Source organism: Myripristis murdjan, chromosome 11 (assembly GCF_902150065.1).
Source record: "Myripristis murdjan chromosome 11, fMyrMur1.1, whole genome shotgun sequence".
Lineage (NCBI taxonomy): Eukaryota > Metazoa > Chordata > Actinopteri > Holocentriformes > Holocentridae > Myripristis > Myripristis murdjan.
In genome coordinates this window covers 5,703,190-5,729,990 of record NC_043990.1, presented here as the reverse complement: position 1 = coordinate 5,729,990, position 26,801 = coordinate 5,703,190, and the positions used below count along the sequence as shown (strand labels likewise).

Below are 26,801 nucleotides of genomic sequence, written 5' to 3'. Positions count from 1 at the left end.
AAAGGGACTTTTATTTACTTAAAGTGTCAGTCAAAAAACGATAGTAGTGCAGGACAGAAAGCATGTCAGCTCTCAGGTAGAGAGAAATGCTGATGAAATGCTGGTTTCTTTTCTTTTTTTTTCTTAAGTGGCACATGAAACAAACCTCCTCAATCATATTTCTGCCACGATCAGAAACGGAAGTTGTCGAAGTTAGTATGGCTGAACGAAGAGGTGAGAGAGAGAGAGAGAGAGAGAGTGAGAGAGAGAGAGAGAGAGGGAGGGAGAGGAAGACTGGGTTAAAATTATCCCGCTAAAGCCAATCCTCCTCAAGCTGATCAGTGTGTGGAATGGACTAACCAGCTTCGGGACTCCAGAGCTCGCGGGGCAGGTAAGCAAACTTTTACTTTTACTTTCACAGAAAACATCGCAATTATCTGATCAAATCAAACTAGTATGACATCAAACAGTGTTTTTTTTTTTTGTCCAGTGTTACTCACTTAAACTCTTCTTGTGAGAGCCGCTTCAGGCAACTCAACCCCAAATTAGAGAGCAGAGCCGGTTGAGTCGTTTGTTTAGAGCGGATTATTTTGGATGATATTCCTACAAACCGGCGCAGATGGTGATATTTCTCCACATCACATCCACTTTTTTTTTTTTTTTTTTTTTTAATGAAAAATCTCTGGAACATCCAGTGGTGTGAGGGACAAGGTGTGATGGACGGTGTTATGTAACACATGGATGTGATTTTCTCACGCAGCCAGTCGAGTTTTACGCTTGTGTTCAGCTCGCTTTACATAACAGAATAATAAAAGCAGCATTTGAATGGCACATATACAGTTTGTGTCCGTGTAAAGCAGCTACAACTGTGCAGGATCACACTGGGGACGCTTTACATGCTGTAGACTGTTTAATATGCGCTCATTTTAAACTTAAATGCAATAAAAGTCCTGTTGTAAGTGACTGGGAGTGTTACGGCCTGGTGATGAGAGGCAGCCGTCACAGCACAGCGGGGGAACTTGAGGACACATCCTGGAGCGACGATCAGCATCGGAGGGAGTTATGCTGAATCCTGATGAGTCGCGTTGTGTTGACAGGAGCCGAGTGAGTCGTGTTGTGGCTCGCTTCAGTTTAGTTGGATTAAATTAAACCACAGAGCCGCCTCCCATGTGCACAAACAGCAGCGGGCCTCAGTTTGATGTTTAGCTGATGCTTTCCTCTGGATGTTGATGCTTTCTGAGAATTTTTAATTATTTTTTTTTTTTTCCCCACCTGGTGTTCAGTTGTGTTTAAGGTTCCTTCGATGATTTGTGTGATAAACGCTCGACTCCTCCCCCTCGCGACTCCTTCACCCCGCCCGCCATGTGCCGCGCTCCTCCTGCATCGCTCAGCCTTCAGGAGCTTTAGGTCACGTGCCGGCGGTCGGATCTCGACTTGTTTGGCTTCAGGAAATTATGAATCTCAGACGAAAACAAACCTCTGACCCTTCAGATACAGAGACCGTGCACATTTCAGGAGTAACATGTTGCTGTGCTTTCATGTCACCCGTCTCACACAGACAAAGATAAAGCGTCACATCGTCGCTGTCCGGTGGAAAGCTTGAGTCTCCAGTTTCGGTGATCGTCATGTTTTAGTTTAATTGGAGTATTTTCATGCTCCTCTTTGGGTTCAGAAAGTTCTACGACCTTTTTTTGTGATGAAACCTTTACAAAACTAATTATAGAAACTGCAAAACTGTTTTCCTTCGTTTCTGAAAAGTTGATATTGTGGCGATACAAGGTTTTGGTTGGACCAGAGTTATTATAGTTTTTGTATTTATGTCATTTTTGATTTTTGTTTTCAATTCAGTTCAGTCTCAGTGAGTTTCCACAGTGGGTTTGCTCATGTCAGTTTAGTTTTGTTGTTCAAAAATGTTTTGTTTTAGTTTAGTTTTTATTAGTTTTAGTTGCTTAGGTGTTTGTCAGGGACAAGATTTAAGAAAAGCAGAAGATATTAAAGTACAAACATAAGACTTTGTGAAGGCTCACAGTCATTTAGACGCCCCACTCTCAATAATAAACTAAGTTGACAAATTTGACAAAAAACTCAAAGTAAAGACATTTTCTATATATTTTTATTTTAGTTTTGTTAGTTTTGTAAGTACACAATATGCTCTCATTTTTTGGTAAAGTGTAGTTTTTTTTTATTTTTATTTCAGTAAATGTATTTTCTCACCTTGTTTTAGTGAACTGTGATGAGTTTGTGTTGGACAGCAGTGATACAGACTTCATGCTCTTCATATTTGCAGCTGTTTATGTATCATTGAAATACGTGATCATGTATTTACTGCGTGGCCAAAAGATCCTGGCTTATATTAAAGCAGAGAGACAAAGACTGGTACATGAAAATTACTGTAAGCGTGTGAAAACAAGCTTCATGCTTTTTGTTCAAAGCTTTTTGTTTTTGTATTCTTTTTTTTTTTCGGGTTGTTTGCCCCCCTCCTCATGTCTGAGTCGGCCGGGAGGCCACGTGCCGCTCTGAGGCCTCGGCTTGACTCCTGTTCATTAAGCCCAGCGAGGCCGGGAGCAAAACCAGCGCAGAGACATCCATCACCTCCTCCAGCGTTAATCCAGCACATGACAGGCGAGACGCCGCCGCCCATAAAACCATAAAGCCACTGACAGCAGAGAATTACAGTAAATGACGGTCCACTTTAAAGGCCAGAGCACCTGCAGTCCTCAGCTGGGAGGCAATGACAGGCCTTTCACACAGACACTGAAGAATAGACTGTAGATGATTTATTTTTATATTTTACATTTTCTTTAGTTGTGCATATGCATTTATCATGGGAACAAAATATGTCTGCTGGCAGCAAAGTGCAAAACAAAGACTGTTTTTGCTTGAATGTGGTTATGGATGGCTGAAATACATGACTATAATATATAAATATGTTGGAAAAGTATTTTTACCTGGAGTTTATTATTCAGCGTCTCTAAAAGTGGGCAGATCCGGTCACCATAATTGTAATTTTCTCTCAGTTTGACCGAGCAGTGAAAAAAATCAGCCTGGAGGTGATATGTGGGGCCTTTTTGTGTTTCCGTCCATCACCAAAAATGATACTGCATGTCAGCAAAGTCAAGAACAGAAAGAAAAGAAAAGACTAGAAAAGAAATTGCAAGAAATCATAGTTGATTCGTTCATAGTTTTCAGTTTCAGACACAGATGTGAATAAATAAATAGGTATAAACCTGATTTGGGCAGAATTCACCAACACAGAGTTTGAATGTACTTAACTGATGAGACAGAAGCAGATAGAATAAATAAAATACAAGACTAATTCAGAATTTGAGTTTTCCTCAGTGGCCAGAATGAAAAAAAAAAGAAAACCTCCTCATAATTAGTCTTCATACTAATCTGCCTTTTGAAAGATGGAGTCACATGTCGGTGTGAGTCCATCATCATGACAACTTGACTCTGGCATTGTTGTGAGTGTGTGTGTGTGTGTGTGTGTGTGTGTGTGTGTGTGTGTGTGTGTGTGTGTGTGTGTGTGTGTGTGTGTGTGTGTTCTGTGCCGGACAGTCCAGACCGTCCGCTGAAAGCTGAGCCGTCTGCAGCTCGCTGCCCACTAAGCTTCCATATTGTCACATTAGTTGTCTGTGTTTTCACTCCGTGCCCTTGAGCCCGGAGCTTTCCACGGCATCACAAGTATCTGAGCGGCGGCCGGCCGGCGGGCTGACCCCGGCCAGGCCGCCCTCTAATGAAGCTGTCCCTGTGTAAACCCAGACGCTGCGTTAACCTCGGGGTGAGGCAGGGCGCTGACCTCTGCCTCACCCAAACAAGCAGCAGCAGCTCGTCTGTGGCCGTTCACACTCCATCCTCTGAACTCAAACCCACAGCGCAGATCTTAAAGGCCGAGCTCATCAAACACACCCAGAACAGACAGCATTTTTTTAATCGATAGAAAATAAAAGATCAATGGATAGATAGGTAGTCATGCCACAGTATTGATACTGGCACGATTTCTATTTTAAGTCGAAACGAGTGTTTGACTTTGAAAATCAAAATCACAAGCTCCACCCCTTTTTTGTGTTTACCGGGAGAAGGGAAAACATGGAGGCACGGCCTGCGTATCTCTCCTTCTCCGGTGCTCGGACTTGCTCGTGCTCAGTGAAAACAAAAAAAGTGTAGTACATATCTAAAAATAAAAAATAAAAATAAAAAATATGGTGGTTATATCACACTGAATTCCACATAGTGCATCTTTTTAATAGAGTTTTAAAATTTAAATGACAGCTGTCAGGGCATAAAACCAGTCGTCTGTTGATCCTTACAAATCAAAAACTAATGGCATAATCTAATAAGTCTAATCAAGGCATAACTGTCACTGCTGAAACAAAGGAGAAAAAAAAATCAACTTGATATCTAATCCTAAGGTGTGTTAATGTGTACAGTTGAGAAAGCAACTTAACTGGAAATTTTAGCCTAAAAGTCAAAGTAATGATGTGTTTCAATGAGTAAATGTAAATGTAACGAGTAAATTAATTTAGTTTATGGTTGATTTATTTTAGTATCAAAGGCTCGATAGTCTAACAGTGACATGGCTGTAAGTGCTGAAATGAAAAGCTTCAATCAGAAACTGAAAATCAAATCAAACTGTGGTGATTTGGAGAATCGGGGGAGCCACACATGCACCAAATCGCTTTTTGGTCAGTCTCATCATATCCAATTTATCGTCACCGTCCAGCAGAATTTATCAAGTTAATTTCTAGGCTGACAGTTTCCATGGTGGACGGTGCTGGTGAGGATTACTGACTGTGTGCTGGTGATTTTGATGCAGCGGCATGCAGACACAAGTGGTCTTCAACCAAATAAATAATAATAATAAAAAAAACAGGCGCACTCAGCCCTCTGACTTCCTGCACTTGAGTCAAAACAAACTGAAGCAGAACTCAGAGTGGACGAAAATTTACAGACCGCACAAACACTCCAGCAGCTCCACAACACAATAACACTGAGAGTCATTTACAGCCAAGTTTGTGTGAAATCATGTGCAATCAGCGGCTGCACTGTTTGCTCTCTTCATGACTCTCGAGCCGCAGCGGCAGACTGAAGAGCATCGTAGAGGAAGTTAAAGAGAGAGAAAATAAATAAATCAGCTACAAACAGCAGTACTGAAGGGAAGGGAGGGGAAGTGAAGGCAACACGCTCGGCCACTTGGCAGCCTCGAGTGTCTGTGGCTGCAAGAACGTGAGGCACAATGAAAAACGAAGACGAGCACAGGCAGTCCATAAAACACAGAACAGACAACGGTTAAAAAAAAAAAAAAAAAAAAAAGACTTAAGCTGCACAGAAGTGGATTTTATCAAGAGATCGTTTGTATGAAATTGATGGAGAATTTGCAGAGGATAATGACATGAACGTTGAAATCCATAATATTGCACACTGACGCATCATCTTTCGCCTCTTGGTTGTTGTTTTTTTTTTTTCCTGACTTCTCAAAAGCTCATGAATAGATTTCCATGAAATATAATAGACAGATGGGCTGGGGGACAATAATTTCTGTCAATATATGGCTTTAGTTTTTGGCCACAACTTTCAAACGAACGGCAAAATGGAGACTTGATTCCTGATTCTAAGGTGTGTTCAGGTGCAGCGTCAAGAAATCAGTCAGTTTAGCTGGAAATATGAACCTAAAAGTCACAGAGGTGATGCGTTTGGGTGTAACAGGAAGTTTGAGAATAAATGTGGTGAATGCACAGGGGGCAGTCGCTCTCCCATTGCCTTTCAGTTTACCTAACTGATGATTTTTTAAATTATTTTGCGTTTATTTATGCAGATTTATTCCTTGAGAGACATTTTGTTGTTGTCAAAGCTGGTGTTAGAGGGAAAAAAAGCGACAAAATCCAGGAACTGCAGGATTTCAGCTGAGAGTTGGACAATATTTCCCCAAGCAAAATGTTCTGCTATGTTGCAAACATTTCACTGACCGTTTTTTACATTTATTTTTTTGATATTTTTCCAATCAAAGACAGTTTTCTCCTCTGAAAGGGAATGCCCCGGGGGATTCAGACTGTGGCGAGCCTAACAGAGCTGGCAGGAACTTTTCCACATAGCGTTTGTAAATCTGTTTGTAAAAGAAACTAGTTAATTTGATGAGGTAATGTACAGTATAATTAATCACATTGAAAAATTTACGAAAAATTCACGAGGTGCCAGATGTGTGTGGTTTGGCATCTATCTGGCAAACAATTAATAATAAAATAAAATATTTTTTTTTTTTTTTTAGAAAATGCAGCTGCTGATTTCACATGAAAACCAGCAGAAACTCAGGTCTTGATGGACTTTGAGAGTAAAAAAAACTCCAATATAGTGTGCGGTTAAATATCAGGAGGCTCGCTTTTTAGATTCATTTGACAGAAACGTCCTTTAGCTTTTGCTTTTTCTCAGGAATTTGACATTATTTGACTTTTACCTCTTTAAATGTCCATGTTTGCCTGTGTAAGAACACACGAGGCCATGACCTTCAGTGACTGAACTGATGAATTATTTCCAGATTTATGTCCCTCAGCGGCCGTGTCAAAGTGCCCCCGGCCAAAGCGTCCTTGTACGCCAAGATGCTGAACTCCCACTCGCTCATTTATGGTCCCTGTGATTACGTCCACAAGGTGAAAGTTATGTAAATGCATCTCAGGATGTACATTATTGAGAGGGATAATGGCTTCCGCGAAGAAAGACCTGGACGCTTGAAAGGCTTGTTATTTTGCAGAAAGCCAGATGGCGTGTTTCATGAGGACGTTCGGACAGATATAAAAGCCACAAAGAGACTATTAAAGAGAGAGAGTGAGGGAGAGAGAGAGAGAGAGAGAGGGAAGGGCAGACAGCCAGAGAAGGAGCTCTGAATCACTTCCACGGCTCAAACTTGGCCATAAAAACACTTTGAGGCCTCTCTGTTACATAACGTACCAAACAAAAAGTTTTTTTTTTTTAAAGAATAACACACTGTATCCATGCAACTTGAAGGATTAGTCTCTTGGTTACAGACTGTACTTGCTGTTCACCGTGTTTCTTTCTGCTGTTTAAAAACGTCTTTTTAAAGATTTTGTCCTATTTAAAGCCTTAAGAGCAAACAGTCACCATATAAAGTGGAGGCAGGAGTTTAGTGATGATCCCAAAGATACTCAGGTTCCCTTTTGTTTTTTATGTATTTTGGCTCCATCTTTGTTGCTAAGTTTGTTTGGAGCTCATCGCTGTGGGGTTTCTGCACGGCACGTCCCAGAGATCACCTGTCAATCAAACAGCGAGGGGGCGGGGCTTGGATTTCCTGTCGATGGAGTTTGAGTTTCTCTTTTCTTTTTCTGCTCAGACGCGGTGGCCGTCACTGCTTCTTCTTCTCCTGCTTATTCCAAACGAACCGGAAACATGAAGCTCATCACTTCCTGTGCAGCAGCAAAGTTAAAATCTCATTTTTCTTTGAACCAGGTCGAACAAAATCCACCACTGCGATGAGATCTCACTTATTTCCAAAGTTAATCAACTTGTTTCCAGAAAGTCATCGGAATCAAGTGGGATTATCTCATCCCACTGGCAGATTGTGTCACTTGTTTGAGGAAAAACAAGATTTGAACGGTGAATGTGCCACTGAAGGGCGTGTCCGGCGAGCAGACTGCCGTGTCATCGCTCTGCGGGCCGGCCGCTCACGTTCAGACGGACGTGCAGGACTTGGCACTGTGTCAAGTTTACGGTCCGGTCCCGTGCCGTGCAGCGTGAGGCGCACAGGTGAACCCGGGCAGAGGAGAGGCCTCTGTAATCTGCAGGGAGAGGGCCGGGCCACATGGTCAGACGCCCCGGCAGGCAGTCTGAGCGGGGGGCTTAACGAGCTGTAAGCATGCATGTGCACATGCACAGAAACACAAATGCACATGCAAACCTCGATGTGCATGTACAAACACACACAGGGAGGCAGTGGAGGGTAAAACCACCTGTTGCTGTGGCTACCGCCGTATTTATAAAAATGAACTTTAACCACATTTTAATGCTAGTGTTAGTTCATAGTACACAGCATTGTGAGTCCACAGCTAAATATTCAGTAATAATTTCACCTAAAAAGTAAAAATACACACTTTTATACAGTTTCACATTCAGCGCTTGAGGTAGTTTTGAAGAGCCTCAGAGCCTCCAAACACCGTCAACTCCAAACAATTCTCCCAGAAAAATCACCAAATTACTTTTAATTTTTTGATTTGTAGTATTAATTATTTGTATTTTTTTTTATTGATGTTATCTGAAAAATAAACACTTTGAGAGAGCTCAGCTTTACTGAAGAGTAGCATTTTTTGTTCGTTAAGGGTTTTTTTTAAATTTTGCCCACTGATCATCATCAGCATGAACACACACACACACACACACACACACACACACACACACACTGATTCTCTATCTGCTTTGACACGTGTGACAACAGTGGCTTGACTTTGTGAGGGGGGGGGTGGAGGGTGGAGGGGGGGGTCTCACCGGCGGGTCGCAGAGGCCAATCCCTCCCAGCGTTAAACCCAACCAATCTCATTAGTCTGTTGGGAGGAGGAGAGGCCTCGTCTGAGCGCCGCTGACAGAAACACGGAGCGCCAAAAACGTCCGGCTCCGTTTGGTTTTGGCTCGGCGCCTGAAGCAGGAGCCGCCGTGACCCCGAGTGGGCGGACTCTTAGACGGAAAAGGGAAAATTCTAGTTTCTATTCACTTTTTTATTTTATTTTATTTTATTTTATTTTAGCCCACGACTTCTTTCCAGCAGCACCTCCAGCCACCTTCTGCTGCACACCGTGATGTTTTAACGTGTTTCACGCTCTGCCTCCTTCCATTCATCCAACCATTCATCTCACTTTTGTTTTATTAGAAACGGGAACAGCCGCAGTGCACGACACGGTTTATGTTGTGTGCACTCTGATGAAGTCATGCTCTTGCACTTTGATTCTTCTTCTTGTGCTTTTGTGGTGTTAGATGTTGTATTTTGCATTTTTTAGATTTCTAAATGTTTGTTTGCCTCAGCCCTGTGAGGGACTGGTAAATTATTTTGAATTAAGATTAATTGTAACAGCGGGAAAATCAGCTTGCAGAATTTGCTTGAAATAGCTAATTTATTGCAGTGAACATTACGACCAAATGTACTTTTTGCCCTAAATGACTTCATCATACTCAGGTTGATTTAAGGTCTGCAGCTGCATACATTAATGTGCACGAAATCCAGGCAAGATGTTTAATGTGACGCACTTCTTATCTCAATTAAGCCTGTACAAGTTGATTTTTGTACCACAACAATGTTGGTGTTGATGTTCCTGCCGTGTGGGACAGATCCCGGCTCGGGGTGACGGTGTTCATGACCCGGCGCTGGCTGGGCTCATGCGTGAAGCCATGTGCTGCAGCGAGGTATCACGTCTCCTAATGCTCCCTCATGTTGTCTTTAAGTATCAGACAGCGGGGGCTCAGTGGCAGATTAAAGCCCTCATCCGTTTGCTGCACACACATGGTAAAGCCTCGTTAAAAGGCACTTAAGCGTGCCGTGGACTCATCTGACAACAGGTGTGTATGATATTGTGTCGTGCATGGGTCACAAAGCAGGGCCGACACACTTTGAAGGATGCTTTTTGATCATTCTGTGCACTTATTATTCGTTTACTTGCTCGATAATGTTTTTTTTTTTTTGTAAATTCATTTTTTAGGAGTAAAATTCTGCAGGAAACAAATGTGCAAACGTCGGGAAAAAATGTATTCTTAATATCAGCACAATAATTTGTCTGTCAGCAGCTTCTGCACCTGTTTGTATCTCTAGTCTTTTCTCCCTTCATACAAGCAACTACAGCACCAGATCTGCTAATCAGATTCATTTAAATGACCCCAGGACGCTCGGTGAACTGCAACGAGCTGCTAAATATCATTACCTTATCACTGAATGTCTCAAAGGTCTTTAACAAACTTCTGTGGAGGGAACACGGAGCTTGTTTCTGTGACTTGAGCGGGTTTGGATGTCGCTGATAAAGCCTGCAGGCCTCCCTTTCCTCGCTGTTTCCCTGCGACCCGAGTTCAAATCCGAGTCCGAGCAAAAACCAGAGTTTGTTTTTAACATGTTTGCTGATGTTGGCTTGATAGCTGACGTTTCTCGCCAGCCCTTACCCGAACCTTAACCTCACCGTAACCAAGTATTTTAGCTGATGTTGGCTAACGAGCTGAGAAGGTAACGTTCACTCAGCTAACGAGCTAACAATTAGCTAACGAGCTAACGTTCACACATGCGTTAAAACGATTCGCTGCGCCTGAAAACAGCAGCTCAGGCTCCTGCGTGGGGGCTCCCCCTGGTGGACCAGCGGGTCTGTTACACACTTGGGTTGGTTGCTTTTATGAACTTTTATTTTCTCTAATTGTGCTGCAATCTTGACCAGAACTCCCTGGAAGATGGGATCTTGTATCTTAATGGGCTCTTCCTGCCTTAATAAAGACTAAATAAATAAATAAAATACAAAAATGTCAGTATCCTCCTTCCAAAACCTGTATCAGTTTATATAATATTATATAATGTCTGTTGCATCAGGTGTAACTCGGCACACTTAGACTCTATGTAGAAGTAGCATTTCCCTGTGTTGTTAATGGCAAAAGGCCCAATTCCTCACTCATTACTGACAAACGATTCTGATTATTATTAGTATTATGAAGTCATATTGTAGAGCCGCTGTGTGTTCAAGCCTGAGTGCGCCGTGGTTTGTGCTCGGAGGCGTCCTGCGGCTGTAGGTGGTGGGAGGCGGTCAGGATAAGGAGCTTAGAGAGGAACAGCGTCCTCATGTTCTCAGCTTCTCTGGCTCTCGTTGTCTGGCTGACCCGGCGACCGTGGACGACGCTCACCTCCGTCCCCCGGGCTGCGGCACAGATGGCGTCTTTTTGGACGAGTCCGATGATGGCCTACATCACCCGAGCCCGGCCAAGTGTATTAACACCCCGCGTATTAACACATCTTTGCCCAAGGAGATGTCCCAGTTCTCTCACTTAAATTACACTGCTAACTTTTATAATGGGATAAATGGAGTACCTGAGGAGGAGCAGCGAGATATCCTACTCAGCTACTAGTCATGTAAGATAATGGGAGTAAAAAGATGCTTAGAAGGCTAGAAAACCCATTATACAACAGCCACACCAAGAAAAACTATAATAATGGATATAATGCAGGATGGATACTGTTTTAATTATAATTATTTGAGCTTTTAAAGTCAGGTGACTGATTTTTATCACAACATCACATGCCTTCCGTAGATTTGATGCACATGCATTTTATGACATTCCAGTTTACATCTCAGTGTATGTAAAGACAAAATCTGTATATGAATTGAATTAAAAGTGAAGTGGCACACAGCTTAATGACTTACTGAGAGCATGCTTAACTAGGAGTAAAATTATGGGGCTGCGCTATCATGTCTAATGTAACTGTCAGCCTTCAGGTGTTTCTAAATGAGAGGGAAAGTGTGCTGTCTAAAATCATTAAATGTAAAAAAAAAAAAAAAAAGTGATTTTGAGGTTGATAAAAGCATGGATACAACTTTTTTCTGCACTTTTTTGAGTGAATAGATATATTTTCTTTGACTGAAAGTCTAACTCACTGATCAGTGCTTTTGCTTGCATATTTTTCCATTTAGGCCAGCCAGCCATCATTGATTACTTTCATTTTCCAGAAATGTTTTTTAGCATTGTGTTAAAGGTCTAATTTGTGATTCCTCTCATTTTTAAAGTTTGAGCAGGTTCTTATCCAGTGTGACTTGATCTGAATGAATGCACCATCTTTCATCATTATCATAACTCAAAAGCAATTCTAAATTTTCTGTGTCTCTTGCATCTTGTGACCTGCTTGTGTTTGTTGTATTGGTTTCCATATAAGCAGGAAGCCTTAAAGGACTGGGCAGACTAGTGTGTTTATACTGGGAAACATTTTTGACTGCAGTAACTCCAGTCTTCTCTTATGACAGGACTACTTTGTGCAAAATGCAGGCCAAGTTTAACATCAGAAGAAATACAACACAAAGCTTTCACAGTATGGTTTGGCAGCGTGGTGAAAATTCATGTTGAAAGCTTTGGGAAGGTTTTGGACTGATGGAAGTAAAATGTTACGGAGCAGGTTTCTCCTTTCCTCAACTTTCCTTATCAACATCTGCTCAGAGTCCCTCCTCTCTCTCAGTCCTGGATCTCCTCACTGTCCTGACTTTAAATAGCCAACAAACATGTTGGCCGAGGGCGGACAACTTGTGACACTGATTCCTAAAGGTCTGGCCGGGTGACTGGGCTTCACAGGCCTGCCCACCATTTCACGAGAAATCGTCTTTAGGTGAAATTCTGGGCTGTCAAACGGGGGCAGGCAGTTGGCTGTAATCTGATTACAGCAGCCTGCGGAAGCCTTGACAACCTCCCCCTGCCACACACACACACACACACACACACACACACACACACACATACACACACCTTCACACTGTCTACCAGCCTGCTGCTGTCACTCAGTTTATAAGCACTGCTGGCTCAGTGCAAACTCATAACGCTGAGTAACTGGATGAGTGATTGGATAATTGGGGATGAACTGTTAATGATATGCTCTTTATGAAGGTCTAGTCTCTGATGCTCACAGAAAGCAGGTAGAATTTGTTCTCTGTAGTGGATGAGATTGAAAATATGGCTAAGTACAATACTAAACAAGGTAAAAGTCAAATTATTATTAAAACTTTTTAAAAATACACACAAGCTACTTAATTACAGTAATGAGTCAATGTAATTAGTTACTTCCTATCTGTCTAAATATATCTATCTGTGTCTGTCTATCTATGTATTTATCTATCTAACTGCTACACAAGTTAAAGTATTGTTTACTTTGGTGATAGTTTATTTAAGTAGAAGAAGTACCACTGCAAAAATCTACTTAAGTAAAAGTACAAAGTAACTCATTTGAAATGGGCTACTAATGAGTAAAAGTTTATACTGAGCTGCTTTTTAGAAGCAGTAAGTTTGTGAGATGCGATCTTTACCAGTGAAGTTCCAACAGGACGAGAGCACAAAGTTCAAACTAGATTCTTTTAACTGGAAATTTTGGAAATTTCATAAAAGTGTACTAAAAATAAAGACAGGTTACTATTCCAGTCTTTGCTCTCTGACCCACAGTCTGTCAGGTTATGAAGGTCTAGTCTCTGATGCTCACAGGAAGCAGGTAGAATTTGTTCTCTGTAGTGGATGTGATTGAAAATATGGCTAGGTACAATACTAAACAAGGTAAAAGTCAAATTATTATTAAAACTTTTTAAAAATACACATAAGCTACTTAATTACAGTAATGAGTCAATGTAATTAGTTACTTCCTATCTGTCTAAATATATCTATCTGTGTCTGTCTATCTATATATCTATATATCCGTATACCTCAGTGTCCCAGTTCCCTCTCTATTGATCTCAGTCTCCTCACAATCTGATGTTTTTGTTTTGCATTTGTCATTATGACTGTTTAAAAGTTATTTATTCAGATTTGAGGAAAACACATCAGAGCTACAACATTAATGTTCTCCGTCCGTTTGTTCCCATGTGATTCTTATCGACTTGCTCGCCTGATATGTCTTCATCATCTCATAACGTTTTTCCTCTCTTGTTTGCATAGGCAAGAGCACCCTGGCATCTGACGGGCGGTTAGAAGCCGAAGTTAAAGGGATTACTTTGGCTGTCGAACACAGGAGATCCTCGGAGCCAAGACGGATCACCTGGCTGGCGCTGGTCCGACGCCGCTTTCCTCAAACAGCGGAAGGGCCCGCCGCGACACGTCGGCCAACCTTTCACGGCTCGTCGATTTAACATGGAGCCAAAAAATGTTGCGTGATACCACAGGGCTGGCTTTAAGATGAGCAGCTAAGGGGTTTGGCAGCGCCGGCCGCGTGTCTTAGTGTGCTGCTGGAATATCGCCTCGGAATTTGTGCTAATTGTCCTCGAACAGGACTTTGCTGCGTCAGAGAGGAGATCTCTTTGGGGATCTTGCTGCTGACATGCTTTGCGCCGACAGCTTCCCACCCGTCGCAAATGACCTCCATCCACTGGGCGCGTCTTACCAAAACTAAAGCCTGGGTGGACCGTCATTTGACAAGGTGTAAACTGGACTCTAAAACCAAGCATGGCCAGAGACACCAGTCCTCTGCGCCTCATGCCCCTGTCTGCAGGGCACCAACAATGGGGAGGAGCACTTCTGGGATTTGTCTTCCCATCTCTCCCACTATACTCCCTCCTCTTCTACTCCCTCATGTCTTCTACAACGGCAGCCGGCAATTTGCCCGGCATAGAGTATGACTATGGCATCAGCCCCAAGTTTGTTTGCACCCCAATTCCACCAGAGGCAGATCCTAGCTGCTACTCCCCGCCCAATGTGCCCCACGGACCGAGCAATAACGGCCACAGTAACGGCCCCAACGGCAGCAGCCGGCGAGGCACGATGTCCGACGAGGCCAAAGCCACCATCCTGCACCTCCGCGAGAGCCTGGTGAGGCAAAAGGAGACCATCCTGGACCAGCGAGAGACCATCAGGGAGCTGACCGCCAAGCTCACTTTGTGCGAGGGCTTTGGCGGTCACCATAGCATCGGTCATCACGACAACCACCACGACAACCACCACGACAACCACCATGACACCCACCATGACAACCACCACGACGACCACCACGGCTACCACGGCCCCAACGGTCACCACCCGCCATCGTCATCGCACCACGGGCCTTCGTCGTACCACGACAGCGATCACCACTACCCGCACAGCAGCCACCGGCCGGACTCCCACCACAGGAAGGGCCCGACCTACGGGAAACACGGCTCCTTCTCCCCCGAGCAGACGGGGAAGACGCTGCAGACGCTGAAGGAGAGGCTGGAGAGCTTGCAGGTGAGAACAAAATCCCCCAAAAAACACCGAAGGAAAAGGTGCCCATGTCGCATCACCACTGGCAAAGTTAAAACATAGAAAAGTGCGGAGGTCCACATGAAAACAACTGAATTAAATGTAAAGTATAATAGCTGAATGCGACTTCATAACTTTAAAATAACACATAGGAGCAGTCAACATGAGAGCAGAAACACAAGTTACTGTTCTTTTTGACACACGTGGTATGACAGAAGAGGCCAAAATTAGTAGTTTTTTGCATTTTGTGCTATGACAAGAAAAGTTTTATTCATTTCAGTGCCACATTAGGATGTTGGGCTTTCATGGAAATTAATTCTCTGTAGGTAATGAATTCATGTAGGTTTTGAGGTATGAAAATTAAAGCAACTTTTGGAAAGTTGGAGATGGAAAAACTTTTATTTTTGGTGCAACTTAGTTAAGAGGTAGTGGCAGATTTGACCTCACACCAACATGCTGGAAAACCTATTTTACTTTACTGCCCCCAGTCATGCTAGGGCTAGGTTTATGACCTGCTGTACCTTTAAAATAATTTAATTAATAAAAATCAAATCCTCAGACATACCCATTTCAAAGAACAAGACATTTTTGCCATGACAAAATTACCTAATACAGCAAAATATTTTCTGACCTGACATTCTTACCATTTTTTTCCATGTGCTTACCTGCATCCAAGATTCAGAGAAATGACTTATTCTTTAAATATAATCACATAGATAGATAGATAGAAAGATAGATAGATAGATAGATAGATAGATAGATAGATAGATAGATAGATAGATAGATAGATAGATAGGTAGATAAAACTTTATTCATCCCTGAAGGGAAATTCAAATATCCAGTAGCTCATTCAAGACTCATTCAAGACTAGAGGTATTGAGATAGACACAGGATAAAAAGTTTTAGTGCAAAATAGGAAAGTACATGATTGTTACTGTCAGTGCATTCCTAAATATAATGAGCGGTTCGTCTTAAACACAGACTCAACTCACCCTTTTCTCCCCTACAAGGACAAGGCCTCTCTTATTCTTTATGTACTCTGATTATTATATTCCAAAGATTATAAGATTCTGGAATTATTTTATGAATAAAATGCACCTTAATAAAAAAAAAAAGTACAGTTTTGCCTGTTCTTATATAAGTTTTCCTGCCATTAGTATCTGCCCTTACATTTAGTTTAAAAAAAAAAAAAAAAAAAAAAAAAACTGTGTCCTTCAAGAACAGCTTCGTCTTGCTGTGAATTAAATTTGCACTAATGACTTCAGGTGATACAACTTTTTTTTTTTTTAACATAAAAGCATCATGGAGCAAGCAGAAATAATGTTGATGCGGCCGTAATGACAGAATGATCCTTCAGGTGGAAAAGGGTGAACGTTTGATGGCAGCGCCTGCAGGAGGAGCGGCGGAGCGTCTCCCTGCTCGCCGCTCACACTTTCAGACGCTTAGTAACGCCTCTGCAGGGCGAGGCTGCTCGGGCTAAAAGGAGGCGGAAGCCTATCAAAGGTTTGACTTAATGGGGGTCATTTCTTACGTCACTGAGGGTCACGAGCTCAGCTAGCCGTGATGTCCACGCCCACACACACACACACACACACACACACACATCAAAAGTTTGAAGCCATTTCAACATGCACATCGTGGCCTGTACTGTGTATGCTGATCATGTTGTCACTGTGTTTATAATAAATGTGTCCAGATCAGATAGAAATTCTTTATACAAATTGTCTATTCCCTGTTTATTATTTGTTTATTTATTATGGTTTATTTCATAGCATCCAGTGCAATGTACATAGACAAACTGAAAACACCTATCTAATGCAACAATCATAATGTTTGTTGCAGATGCTAGTTTGCAGCACCCGGACCTGGAAAAAGGGGCTTTTGTAAATATAAAAGATTAAATTAAATGTATTTTCATACAATAACACATGAAAAAAAAAAAAAAAACTTAAGTGAATATGAGATCCAAAGTTTGGAGTTTACATGTACAGTGTCTCTAAAAAGACAAACATTCATACTGTTTCTTTCTCACATAAACATCTGCAACTCGCCAGCCATCCTCTCACACACACACACATACAAACACAGACACACACACACTCCTGCATACACACCATGGACGCTAATGCTCTCTCTCTCTCTCTCTCTCTCTCTGAGTCGTTTCCGGCTCTCGCTCTCTCTCCTGCTGCCGGTGCACGGCGGTGGCCAAGGCCGAGCCTGAACAGGAAGCCGCTCTAAGTTGATTAGCCCTGACCCCTGACCCCAAACAACCTCTGCATCCATCGATCACATGGAGGGAGATGAGTCAAGCGTGGAGTGGGAGGAAGAGAAAGAGAAAGAGAGAGAGGGAGAGGGAGAGGGAGGAAGGAGTGTGTTGTGGAACAGTGTGTCATTATTTATGGATTTATTTAACATTTATTCAGCTTGGCTAATCCCACGGAGATCAAGGATTTCCCCAAGAGAAACCAGGCCAAGACAACAGCAGCGGCACATTGAACAGAATACCAATGAGAGAAAGAGAGAGAGAGAGAGAGAGAGAGAGAGAGGGAGGAGGATCAAGTGTAAAAATATCATCTTTCTTTCAGATTGGAAACTTGAAAAAAAAAAAAAAAAAAAAAAAACCTGACTGATATGTTTCTCAGATTGCTGCTGTAAATGAAGACTTCTGCCTCAGACTCCCTCCCCTGTTGTGCTCATTTCACAGAGCACCTGTTGATCACCAGGTAACGCTCCCAAATCTGAGGTGTCTTCCAATCTGTATGGTTCAGATTAGCATTTCCTAAAGCATGAGTCAGGACCTGAAATGAATCATGCGTCTGGTTCTGCAGAGCCCCCACATGACAATAGGTTGCGAGACAAAAAAAAAAAAAAAACTGCTGCAGCCCAGTGCCCTGTGAAAGCCTCGGCATCAGCGGAGGTGGGCTCAGGCTGCGGCGAGGGAAAGTGTTGCCAAAAATCCTCTTCGATCCCCCTCGAAGGTGTGAGACAAAACAGAAGCGGAGCCGGGATTTACCTTCTGTCACTCCCACCTCTAACAGGATGTCTGCGCCGCGAGCCTCTGGCCGCACGCCACGGGGCGCTAACCACCCTCACCTCCAATTAGCTTCATCCTCCCTGACACGGCTATTAATCTTGCCGTGCGCTGGCAGAGAACAAAGCCGGATTTGCCGGTGAGGAAGACGAGGGTAGGAGAGGAAGGAGAGGGTGATGGACTCACACAAGTTAAAATGTCACCGCGTCTCTGCACAGAGCAGCTGCAGCTGAGACAGATCCACAGGACGAAATACACATCAGAGTCAGGAGATATTTTCTGCTAACATATCATGATGAATATAAAGCACACTTAAAGCTGCCGTAATTGAAAAAAAAGGAGTGTTTAGATTCAGCTGGTCAAAATAATCATGTTATTAGTAACTCAGGTCAGCTATGAGACTCAAACACTACCTGCTTACCGCATGAATAACAGTCACAACAGTCTGTCTGTGTCTAAGTCTAAGTAATTTCCCTAAAAGTGACCTACGCACCCGTGTGTGTGTGTGTGTGTGTGTGTGTGTGTGTGTGTGTGTGTGTGTGTGTGTGTGTGTGTGTGTGTGTGTGTGCGTCTCCAGGCCCGGAACTCCTCCAGTTCCTACTCCAGCTCTCTCAGGGAGCTCCTGCAGAGGAAGATCAACGCTCTGGAGGAGCAGCTGCGTAACTACTACCGAAGCCACCGCAACGACAACCACGGACACCACGACGATCACCACGACGACCACCACGACGATCACCACGACGATCACCACGACGACCACCACGACGACCACCATGACGACCACCACGATGACCATCATGACGACCACCATGACGACCACCACGGCACTGGCCACCACGACGATCACCACGATGACCACCACGGCAACGGCCATCACGATGATCACCATGACAGTCACCATGACGACCACCACAGCAACGGCCGCCATGGTGATCACCACAACTACTTCCATGGCAACGGCCACCACGACGATCATCACGATGACCACCATGGTACAGGTCGCCATGACGACCACCACAACAGCCGTAATTACAACAGTCAGCGATACAACCGTTTCAGCGGTCACAACAATCACTATAATCACCATTATGACCACCACTACGATCGCCACTACGACTGGCATCATAGTCGGAATCACGGTCGCTATGGCAACTATCACAGCAACCACCACAACGATCACCATGACGACCACCACGGCCTCAGCTACCACGACGATCATCATGGCGGCGGGCATCACGACGATCACCACGGCCCTGATCACCATGACGATCACTATGATGACCACCATGGCAACGGCCACCATGACAACGATCACCATGACAACGATCACCACGGCAATGACCACCACCCACCACGGCTGCCTTTCAGCAACAAACAGACCGGTCACAGCAAGCTGGACGCGGTGCTAAGCCACCTGCACCACAGGAGCACGGACTCTGGTACACACACACACACACACACACACACACACACACACACACACAAATACACACAAATACAAACAGAGGTGATTTGCCATTTCTGGCTACAAAAGAAGTTATAGTTGGTTGCCTTCACAGGGCAGACATGTACACAGACACACACAAAAAAATATAAAATATATACAAACACTGTGATTTTTCAGTTCTCACATTTTGTCATTTTGATCCAGCATTGACATCAGCTCTATTTTTTTTCCCCTTCCCTTTTCTCTGTCAAATCTTTTGATACGCGCTGTGCAAATAAATCACCTCTTCACCGCGTGCTCTGTAACTCCCCAGGAAACAACAAGAAGCCCAAGAGTCCCACTGCTTTCCAGATCGACTTCCCCATGAGGACCAACTACATGTACGCCCGGATGAAGCAGCCCATCGTGAACGAGCTCTTCGGCCTGACCGTCTGCCTGTGGCTGAAGGGCGGCGCGGGCCCCGGCCTCGGCACGCCCTTCTCCTACTCTGTCCCGGGACAGGCCAACGAACTGGTGCTCATCGAGTGGGGCAACAACCCCATGGAGCTGCTGATCAACGACAAGGTAGAGACGAAAAACTATCAGCAACAAACATGCCAAGATTACTGTTCCCATTCAGTTCATTAGACTCCATTTGTTGATGCATACACTGTAAAAATGAAAATTCATCTAACGTAAAAGTTGAGATTCCTAAATATCTTCAGTTTCAAATCAGTTTTCAGTTTTCAGAGCTGTTCTAGCACACCATAACATCATTTTGTGAAAATATTGTACCTCATTTAGGCCTCCTCCTGAATTATGTCATCCCTCAAATACTACGTGGAGACGTTTGCATAATGTGAATTAACTGTGAATCCTTATTCAGCTCAGTTGAGTTTACTTGAGCATGACAAAACAGTCAAAAAGTGATTAAAATCAAAGTAATTTAGAAAAAAAAAAACAGAAAAAAACAGAAGGAGAGGGGAAAAAAGAGGAGATTAAAGAAAAGTCAAAGAAAGTCCTCATATATTTTGGCTGCATTGGCATGCAGAGTTGGGCCGGTCTCAGGTCGTGATTCACGGTTTAAGGCCTTTGGAGCCTCAGCTCTGCGAGGCTCTTACATGCCGAATTAAAACTGTCAATCTCTGCAGGAACAAACTTTCCTCTGTAACCTTTAGGCCACCTCTGTCCTCAGGTAACACCGTGCCTCTCCAGAGTGTTAGCTGTCAGTCAAAGCTCACACTCACCTCCAGCGGGCTTCAGTACAATCCATCAATACATGCTCACTGTTGTCTAAATATTTTGTGCTGCATCCACTTAAAGCTGCACCGGACAAGATTTTTATATAAAATACACCCATGCTATCTTCCAAAATCACACAATGGGGCTGCGACACACAAGAGCGTCCCGTCTCCCGTTTTGCCAAAATGAAATTCTCGCATCGGCGTGGCCACTGAGGTCACACAGGAAGTGATAAATGAAAACCTGGGAGTGAAATATGAAACTTGTCGTCGGAGCCTCTTCATCACTTCCACCAATATGAGCTGCCGAGGAGAAATGTAATTTACTGAGATGGTGTGAAGTCATTCAAACGGTGCAGCTTTAAAATGCCATAACTCAGTATGGACGCGGTGTATTTTCAGCCCGGGCACGGCGGCGTTAGCATCCCAGCAGCGTGTCATCCTCTCACTGCCGGTGCATGGCATCAGACGGCACAGGGGGCAGGTGGGGTGAGGTGAGGCTTGGCAAGCGGCTTATGGAGCGTTAGTCATGGGTGGAGAGGAGACCAGTGACTCTGAAGGCGGCTTAGCAAGGCTCGATCCTGCACACACACACACAGACACACACACACACACACACAATAGATTTAAAGGACATCGTATACCAACATTTGAGATGACTGCACCGGTAAAAATAAGCTTCGACTCATAAATAATCTGACAGCAGACAGACACCTGTCCTGTTAGTGTTCAAATATGCAGCTTTCTGCCATAATCTGCCAAACTGCTCTGTGCCTTTTAATGCAGCACATCTGTAATTTAGTCTCTATTTTACTGTCACAGCCAAATGTTCAAGATCAGATTGCTGTGGTGGAAGAAAATATCAACGAAAAAATAATAGCTTCATCGCTTCACTCCAATCTTCTCTCTACATGTTTCACTTGTTTTCTTCCTCAGTATCCTCGGAAAATTGTGTTTCTATTTGACATTTTTTGGCTCTATAAACCTCTGGGTGCTTATTGCTTATTTCTTCTACATGTGTTTTGGATGTGCACATTAAATAAGTGACATGCACAAACAGTAAAATGCTGCTTAATCTAATTAAAACCTTGGAGTGTGTTCGACATTCGCCAGGCAGCAGACGCTGGATAAACTGCATCACACCTTGCAGCTCAGCCTTACATCACAACATGACTCATGGCTTTTCTGTACGAGTGTGTGTGTGTGTGTGTCAAAGTATAGAGGGTGCACACTTGCTGTTCATAGTACCTTAAGTGAGTTAGAGCTAATTTTGCCTGGCTCGTTAGCTGATCTGATTTTGCAGATAAGATAATTAGAGCTCCAAAGTGCTGAATATCTAGTTTTCAATGGCGGAAGCTGAAAAGTTCATCATCCAAGTGTCTTTATGAATTATGAATTAAGGTGGCCTTACACACACTTTTTTTGACACTCTAATTGATCAGTTATTAATTAGCAAATCAGTGATCTCTCATTCTCTGAAATGCTGGCATCATTTCCCCCAAATGGAAGATGAAGAGTGAGAGCAAAAAAATTAACAATGCAATTAATCAAATTATCTCGATTGATTGGCCTAATTGTCTGGAGCAGTGACATTCTGAGGCAGGATAAAGGTTTTATCTGCGTCTCCTAACTGGCAATCAAACTGATCAATGACACAGTAAAACCACCTCCATCATGCACTTCAGCCTCAGGGGCTCGATTCATTACCTTGTTCATGATATTTTGCATTTGAAAGAACGAACTGCAGCGTTATCGCCTGATCCTCCCTGAAAAAAACAAAGCAGAACTGCATTCGTATCATAGTCTTTCTTATACAAAATTAGAAATCAGGGATCAGGGTGGAGGATAAAGATATTTACAACATGTGATGAGATGCATCTCCAGTTTCAACAGGTCAGGCCTCAGTCATCCTGTTATCCAGTCACATGTTCACACTGATTCTCTCAGCTGATGCATGTTGGGGCACCATTGGTAATCTCAGTATCAGTAAAAAAAATAAAAAGATGAGCTGGTTTATTCCAATAAAACCCACAATAGAGGCTTTGCAGCTGTGTCACAAACTTTCAGTTTCAGATTCACATAAGATACAGAAGATGTTTTTTTTTTTTTCCAAATGTAACTTAATGTGACACAATAAACTGTCTTGTCTTTAGTTCTAGTCTTTACTTCAAAGCACTATGGGTTTTTGCTTGAGTGGATTCGGCTCAGTTAACCTGTACAAACCGTTAGCTAGCTAATTAGCAGCCTAATTCTGAAATGCATCCAATTAGTGGCCATATTGCTAGCTTGTTAGCACTTTGGTACACAATTCTTAGTGTTTTTGCAGGGAAAATCGACTGTGACGTCCCGTTGTGACTGTTTTCCGGTTCAGTGCACTGTAGCTTCTTGTCTCGTCATCACCTAAGCCACACCTGTACACCCTCCCTGATTGGTCCGACAATTTATTGGTTTCCGGGCAGACGCTTTGGAGCGGCCATGTGGTTTCACAATTCAAAACTAATTTGAAGTTGCGCAGTCAGCATTAACTAATGTGCAAATCAAATGGAAACCCCCTTATCCTAATCTTTAATGATATCCATCCTCCTGTCTGTGTCTTTTTGTGTCTAGGCGGTGACGTTGCCCATGACCCTGACTGACGGGAAGTGGCATCACGTGTGTGTGACGTGGTCGACCCGGGACGGCAACTGGGAGGCCTACCAGGACGGAGTGAAGAAGGGTTCAGGACAAAACCTTTCCGCCTGGCACCCCATCAAGCCGGGCGGGACCTTCATCTTGGGGCAGGAGCAGGTAGTTGTACTTTTTTAAAGACCTCTATGAATTAAAAAAAAACAACAACAACAAACAAACAAAACAGGTACAGCTGATGGGCAAGACGCCACTCGCATTTTCAGATACGTCTCAGGCTATGTCCACACTAAGCACAAGGCCATTTTCATGAAGTTTCCCAACCATACTAACCTCATTCCCAACCTTTCCGCTTAGAAGAAGGTCCAGATTATTGTGTATTATTTTATTCTCAACTCGGTCCCAGTACAAGTCTTTCTGTGAGATTGAGTATTCCCTCCAGCAGCTCAGTGTTTCACTTCTTTAACTAGAAACATTTTTTTGCAGAGAAGGAAACCCCAAAACTATTGCCATCTGATAAAACTAGAAGTCTAGGAAAATATGGGGAGCTTTGACAGATCCATTTTGAAAAGAGTGTTCAACAATATCTGTTTTTGGTGTGCCATGTTTTCGAGTTCACCAGGGTTTTGTGCGGGACGTTTGTCTTTGTACTGTGTGTAACATGGCAGATGTGTTTCAAGTGGCGGCGACAGTAGAGCATCAATTGAGCATCTCGAATCCTCTGACCAGCAGGGAAAAAAAGGGTTTATGGCATTTGAATGAGCGAGGAAACTGTCCTTTATTCATTTGTTGAGACTCAGTTCCAGTGTTGACCTTAATTCTCCTGTTCGTTCGTTCCTCAGGACACGATGGGAGGCCGTTTCGACGCCACCCAGTCCTTCATGGGAGACATATCTGACCTCCAGTTCTGGTCCAGAGTCCTGACCGCCAACGAGATCTACAGCCAGGCGAGCTGCGGAGGCCACCTCACCGGAGACGTCATGTCCTGGTCGGAGGACACGGTGGAGCTCCACGGCGGGCTGTCCACATACCCGTTTGACCCCTGCCACTGAGGGGCCGCAACCGGACCACAATACCCAACCGCAGTTCCTCAGTTTGTCCTCTTTCTTATCAATCACACACTTTTGTCAGAACTCCTGGATGGCCACAAGTGACAGTTTTGTCTTGGATCAAAGACGGGAGAGTCATTTATTCATCGCTTGAACTGGTTCTTCGTCATGTTGGCCTGCAGTTTAAGGATCGCTGGTAACAGACCCTCAGCAAGAACAAAGTCAGACCTTGGCAACAAGCAACAAACAGGAACCACTTTCACCTTTTTACAACTTTTTTTTTTTTTTTTTTTTTTTTTTGCCCTTCCTTTCCCATCATTTCTGCCTTCTCCACTTCTTCCCTCCAAGGATCTCAGCAGGACTTTGAAGACTCTTAAGAGCACTGGGCTTTGGATTTACCAGCGAGATGGTCATGAACGCTGTTACTCTGACGGGATCCAGCACACGTAATAGGATTCCTTCCCTCAAAACGGGAATTAGCGAGGCTGCACTAGCTTGTTTTGCTTTGTATGCAAGCAACACAAACATGGCAGGAGCTAAAACGGTGGCTCGAAAGGCACAAGATATGGACGAGTGTGTGGACTCGCATTCAAGCACATTGCTACGGTATTGATACTTGAACGTCTCCTTATTTGTCTATTATTGTTGTTCCTGTAGGACTTTCCACAAGAGTCTATGCTACCTTAACAACTCTACCTTGCACACAGAGATTGTAGCAGCCTGTTTTCTACTGGCATATTGTTAAAAAAAAAAATCCACAACTGACTTTATGTAGGAAGTAAACAGAGGAGGATGCTTCTGTGGCAACGAGAAACATTGGATTACATATGTTATTCATAAGAAAACATTTTGTTATACTCGATAATAATGAAAAAAGTACTGCCGGTGGTCTTTGTTGATGTGATGCTAACTGTACGTAGCTGCACTTTAAAGTTTTTAAAGGACTGGGTATCGGGTTTTAGTGTCTTTTTTTGGGCCATTACATCAGACATGACACCTCATGGCCATGAGCCAAATACAGGTGAACTGGCCCTCGACGTGTCACCACGGTAATGCTGGCGTCTCCACAGCAACCGGAGGCTTACTGCAGGATTTACCTGTCGATAACTGATCTAATCCTTCCTATTTCTGTGCTTGCACCGGCCGACCGAACGACCGAACGGCCGCCCACACAGCACAGGCAGGCACACACACACACAAACACACACATGCACATGCATTCACACATGCATGGAGAAGATAAGGAGGTGGTAAAAGTAACCCCGGTGGTCTTTGCTGATGTCATGCTAACTGTACGTAGCTGCACTTTAAAGTTTTTATAAGAAAAGAAAGTCCCTTTTTTTGTACATGTAAATCTATGACTACATTGGATAGCCTGTTTTTAATTGCAAGGCACTGATTTATCAAGTAATTTCTTGCTTTGTAAATAAGTCAATTTGTTAAAAAATGTGCAACAAATACCCTGCAGAGCTCATTTCCCACCCTCTCCTGGTCCCTTGTTTGTTTGTAAAGCACACTGGGAGTAAATTGTCGTAATATTTGTTTACTGTGTCCCTAATTCCCCAGAGTTAAACTCGTCCCACCGCTTTGAACTCTCTATATCCGATACGCCGAGTATCTGTTGCCATGGTGACAAAGCAGATATCTCGGCTGAATGCGTCCCCTAGCCGCAGCACGGTCGCGTCACGTCTAGGATATGACACTCCAACTGTAAATATCCGTGAAATGTCCCTTTAAACAAGGGTTAGGGTTGTACTTTTTTTTAAAATTATTATTATTATTTTTATTTTCCTAAGCTGACTGTAATGCCAAGACGAGCAGCGCTTCCACACTATGCTCCCGTTTCCTCCTCATCACAGTGGGCCAAATACACGACTTTTCACAAACCTTTCATTTATTTATTTATTTTCTTATATTCCTTCTGTCTGTGCTGCACATACACACACACACACACACACACACACGGACGTTGGACATGAAGGCAGATCTGTCAAACTCAACAAACTACAGCACGACTTCACAGCATCACCGACATAAAAAAAAAAAAAAAAACTTGCTTATTCTCGCCTTTGGTGTAAATTTTAAACTTTATATTAAGAAATATCAGATAGGTCATTTTTCTGTCTGTTTGTTTGTTTGTTTATATATTGTGTCTTGCGTTGTAAATACATGTAAGTTATTTGTCTATTCCAGTGTGTTCGGTCAGCAGCCAAAAACTGTAAAGTGAATCGTAAAACTTGAAAGAGGAAGAAAATGCACTACAAAAGCTGTTACATATTTGTAAATAAGTCAAGATTTTGAATAAAAGTATTGCATATTTTATGAATTCAACCTGGAGCCAAACTCATTAATTTACAGACTCTATGACATGCAACTTAAGTATTGTTTTCTGAGTTATGCATTGATTTAAGAGGGATTTTGACTCTTTTTTTTTTTTCTCACTAGGTGATATTGGTATGTAGCACATTTTATTTTGCAGATTTTGCACACAAATCAGGATGAAGGAATAAATAGAACTTCCTTTATCAACT

General features: G+C 43.2%; 1 protein-coding gene across 2 annotated transcripts; it reads left to right on the top strand.

The window, feature by feature from the left end:
* The first annotated feature begins 326 nt into the window (after nucleotides 1–326).
* On the top strand, nucleotides 327–26,601 carry LOC115368292 (GATA zinc finger domain-containing protein 14). Of its 2 annotated transcripts, none has more exons than XM_030064352.1 (6): nucleotides 327–370; nucleotides 13,624–14,883; nucleotides 18,507–19,368; nucleotides 19,690–19,940; nucleotides 23,204–23,383; nucleotides 24,064–26,601. In XM_030064352.1, exons 2-6 carry the CDS (start codon nucleotides 14,128–14,130, stop codon nucleotides 24,271–24,273), a joined length of 2,259 nt encoding a protein of 752 aa, XP_029920212.1. In that variant the 5' UTR covers nucleotides 327–370; nucleotides 13,624–14,127; the 3' UTR covers nucleotides 24,274–26,601. The 2 variants fall into 2 exon arrangements, with proteins under 2 accessions (XP_029920212.1, XP_029920211.1); XM_030064351.1 differs by having other exon boundaries at nucleotides 23,204–23,386.
* The last annotated feature ends 200 nt before the right edge of the window (nucleotides 26,602–26,801 follow it).

Bases quoted from the DNA above. Each gene is read 5' to 3' on its own strand.
- LOC115368292 (XM_030064351.1), top strand. From the start codon at position 14,128: ATGGCCAGAGACACCAGTCCTCTGCGCCTCATGCCCCTGTCTGCAGGG. The intron at 14,884-18,506 runs GTGAGAACAAAA...GTGCGTCTCCAG, and splicing joins AGAGGCTGGAGAGCTTGCAG to GCCCGGAACTCCTCCAGTTC. The intron at 23,387-24,063 runs GTTGTACTTTTT...TTCGTTCCTCAG, and splicing joins TCTTGGGGCAGGAGCAGGTA to GACACGATGGGAGGCCGTTT.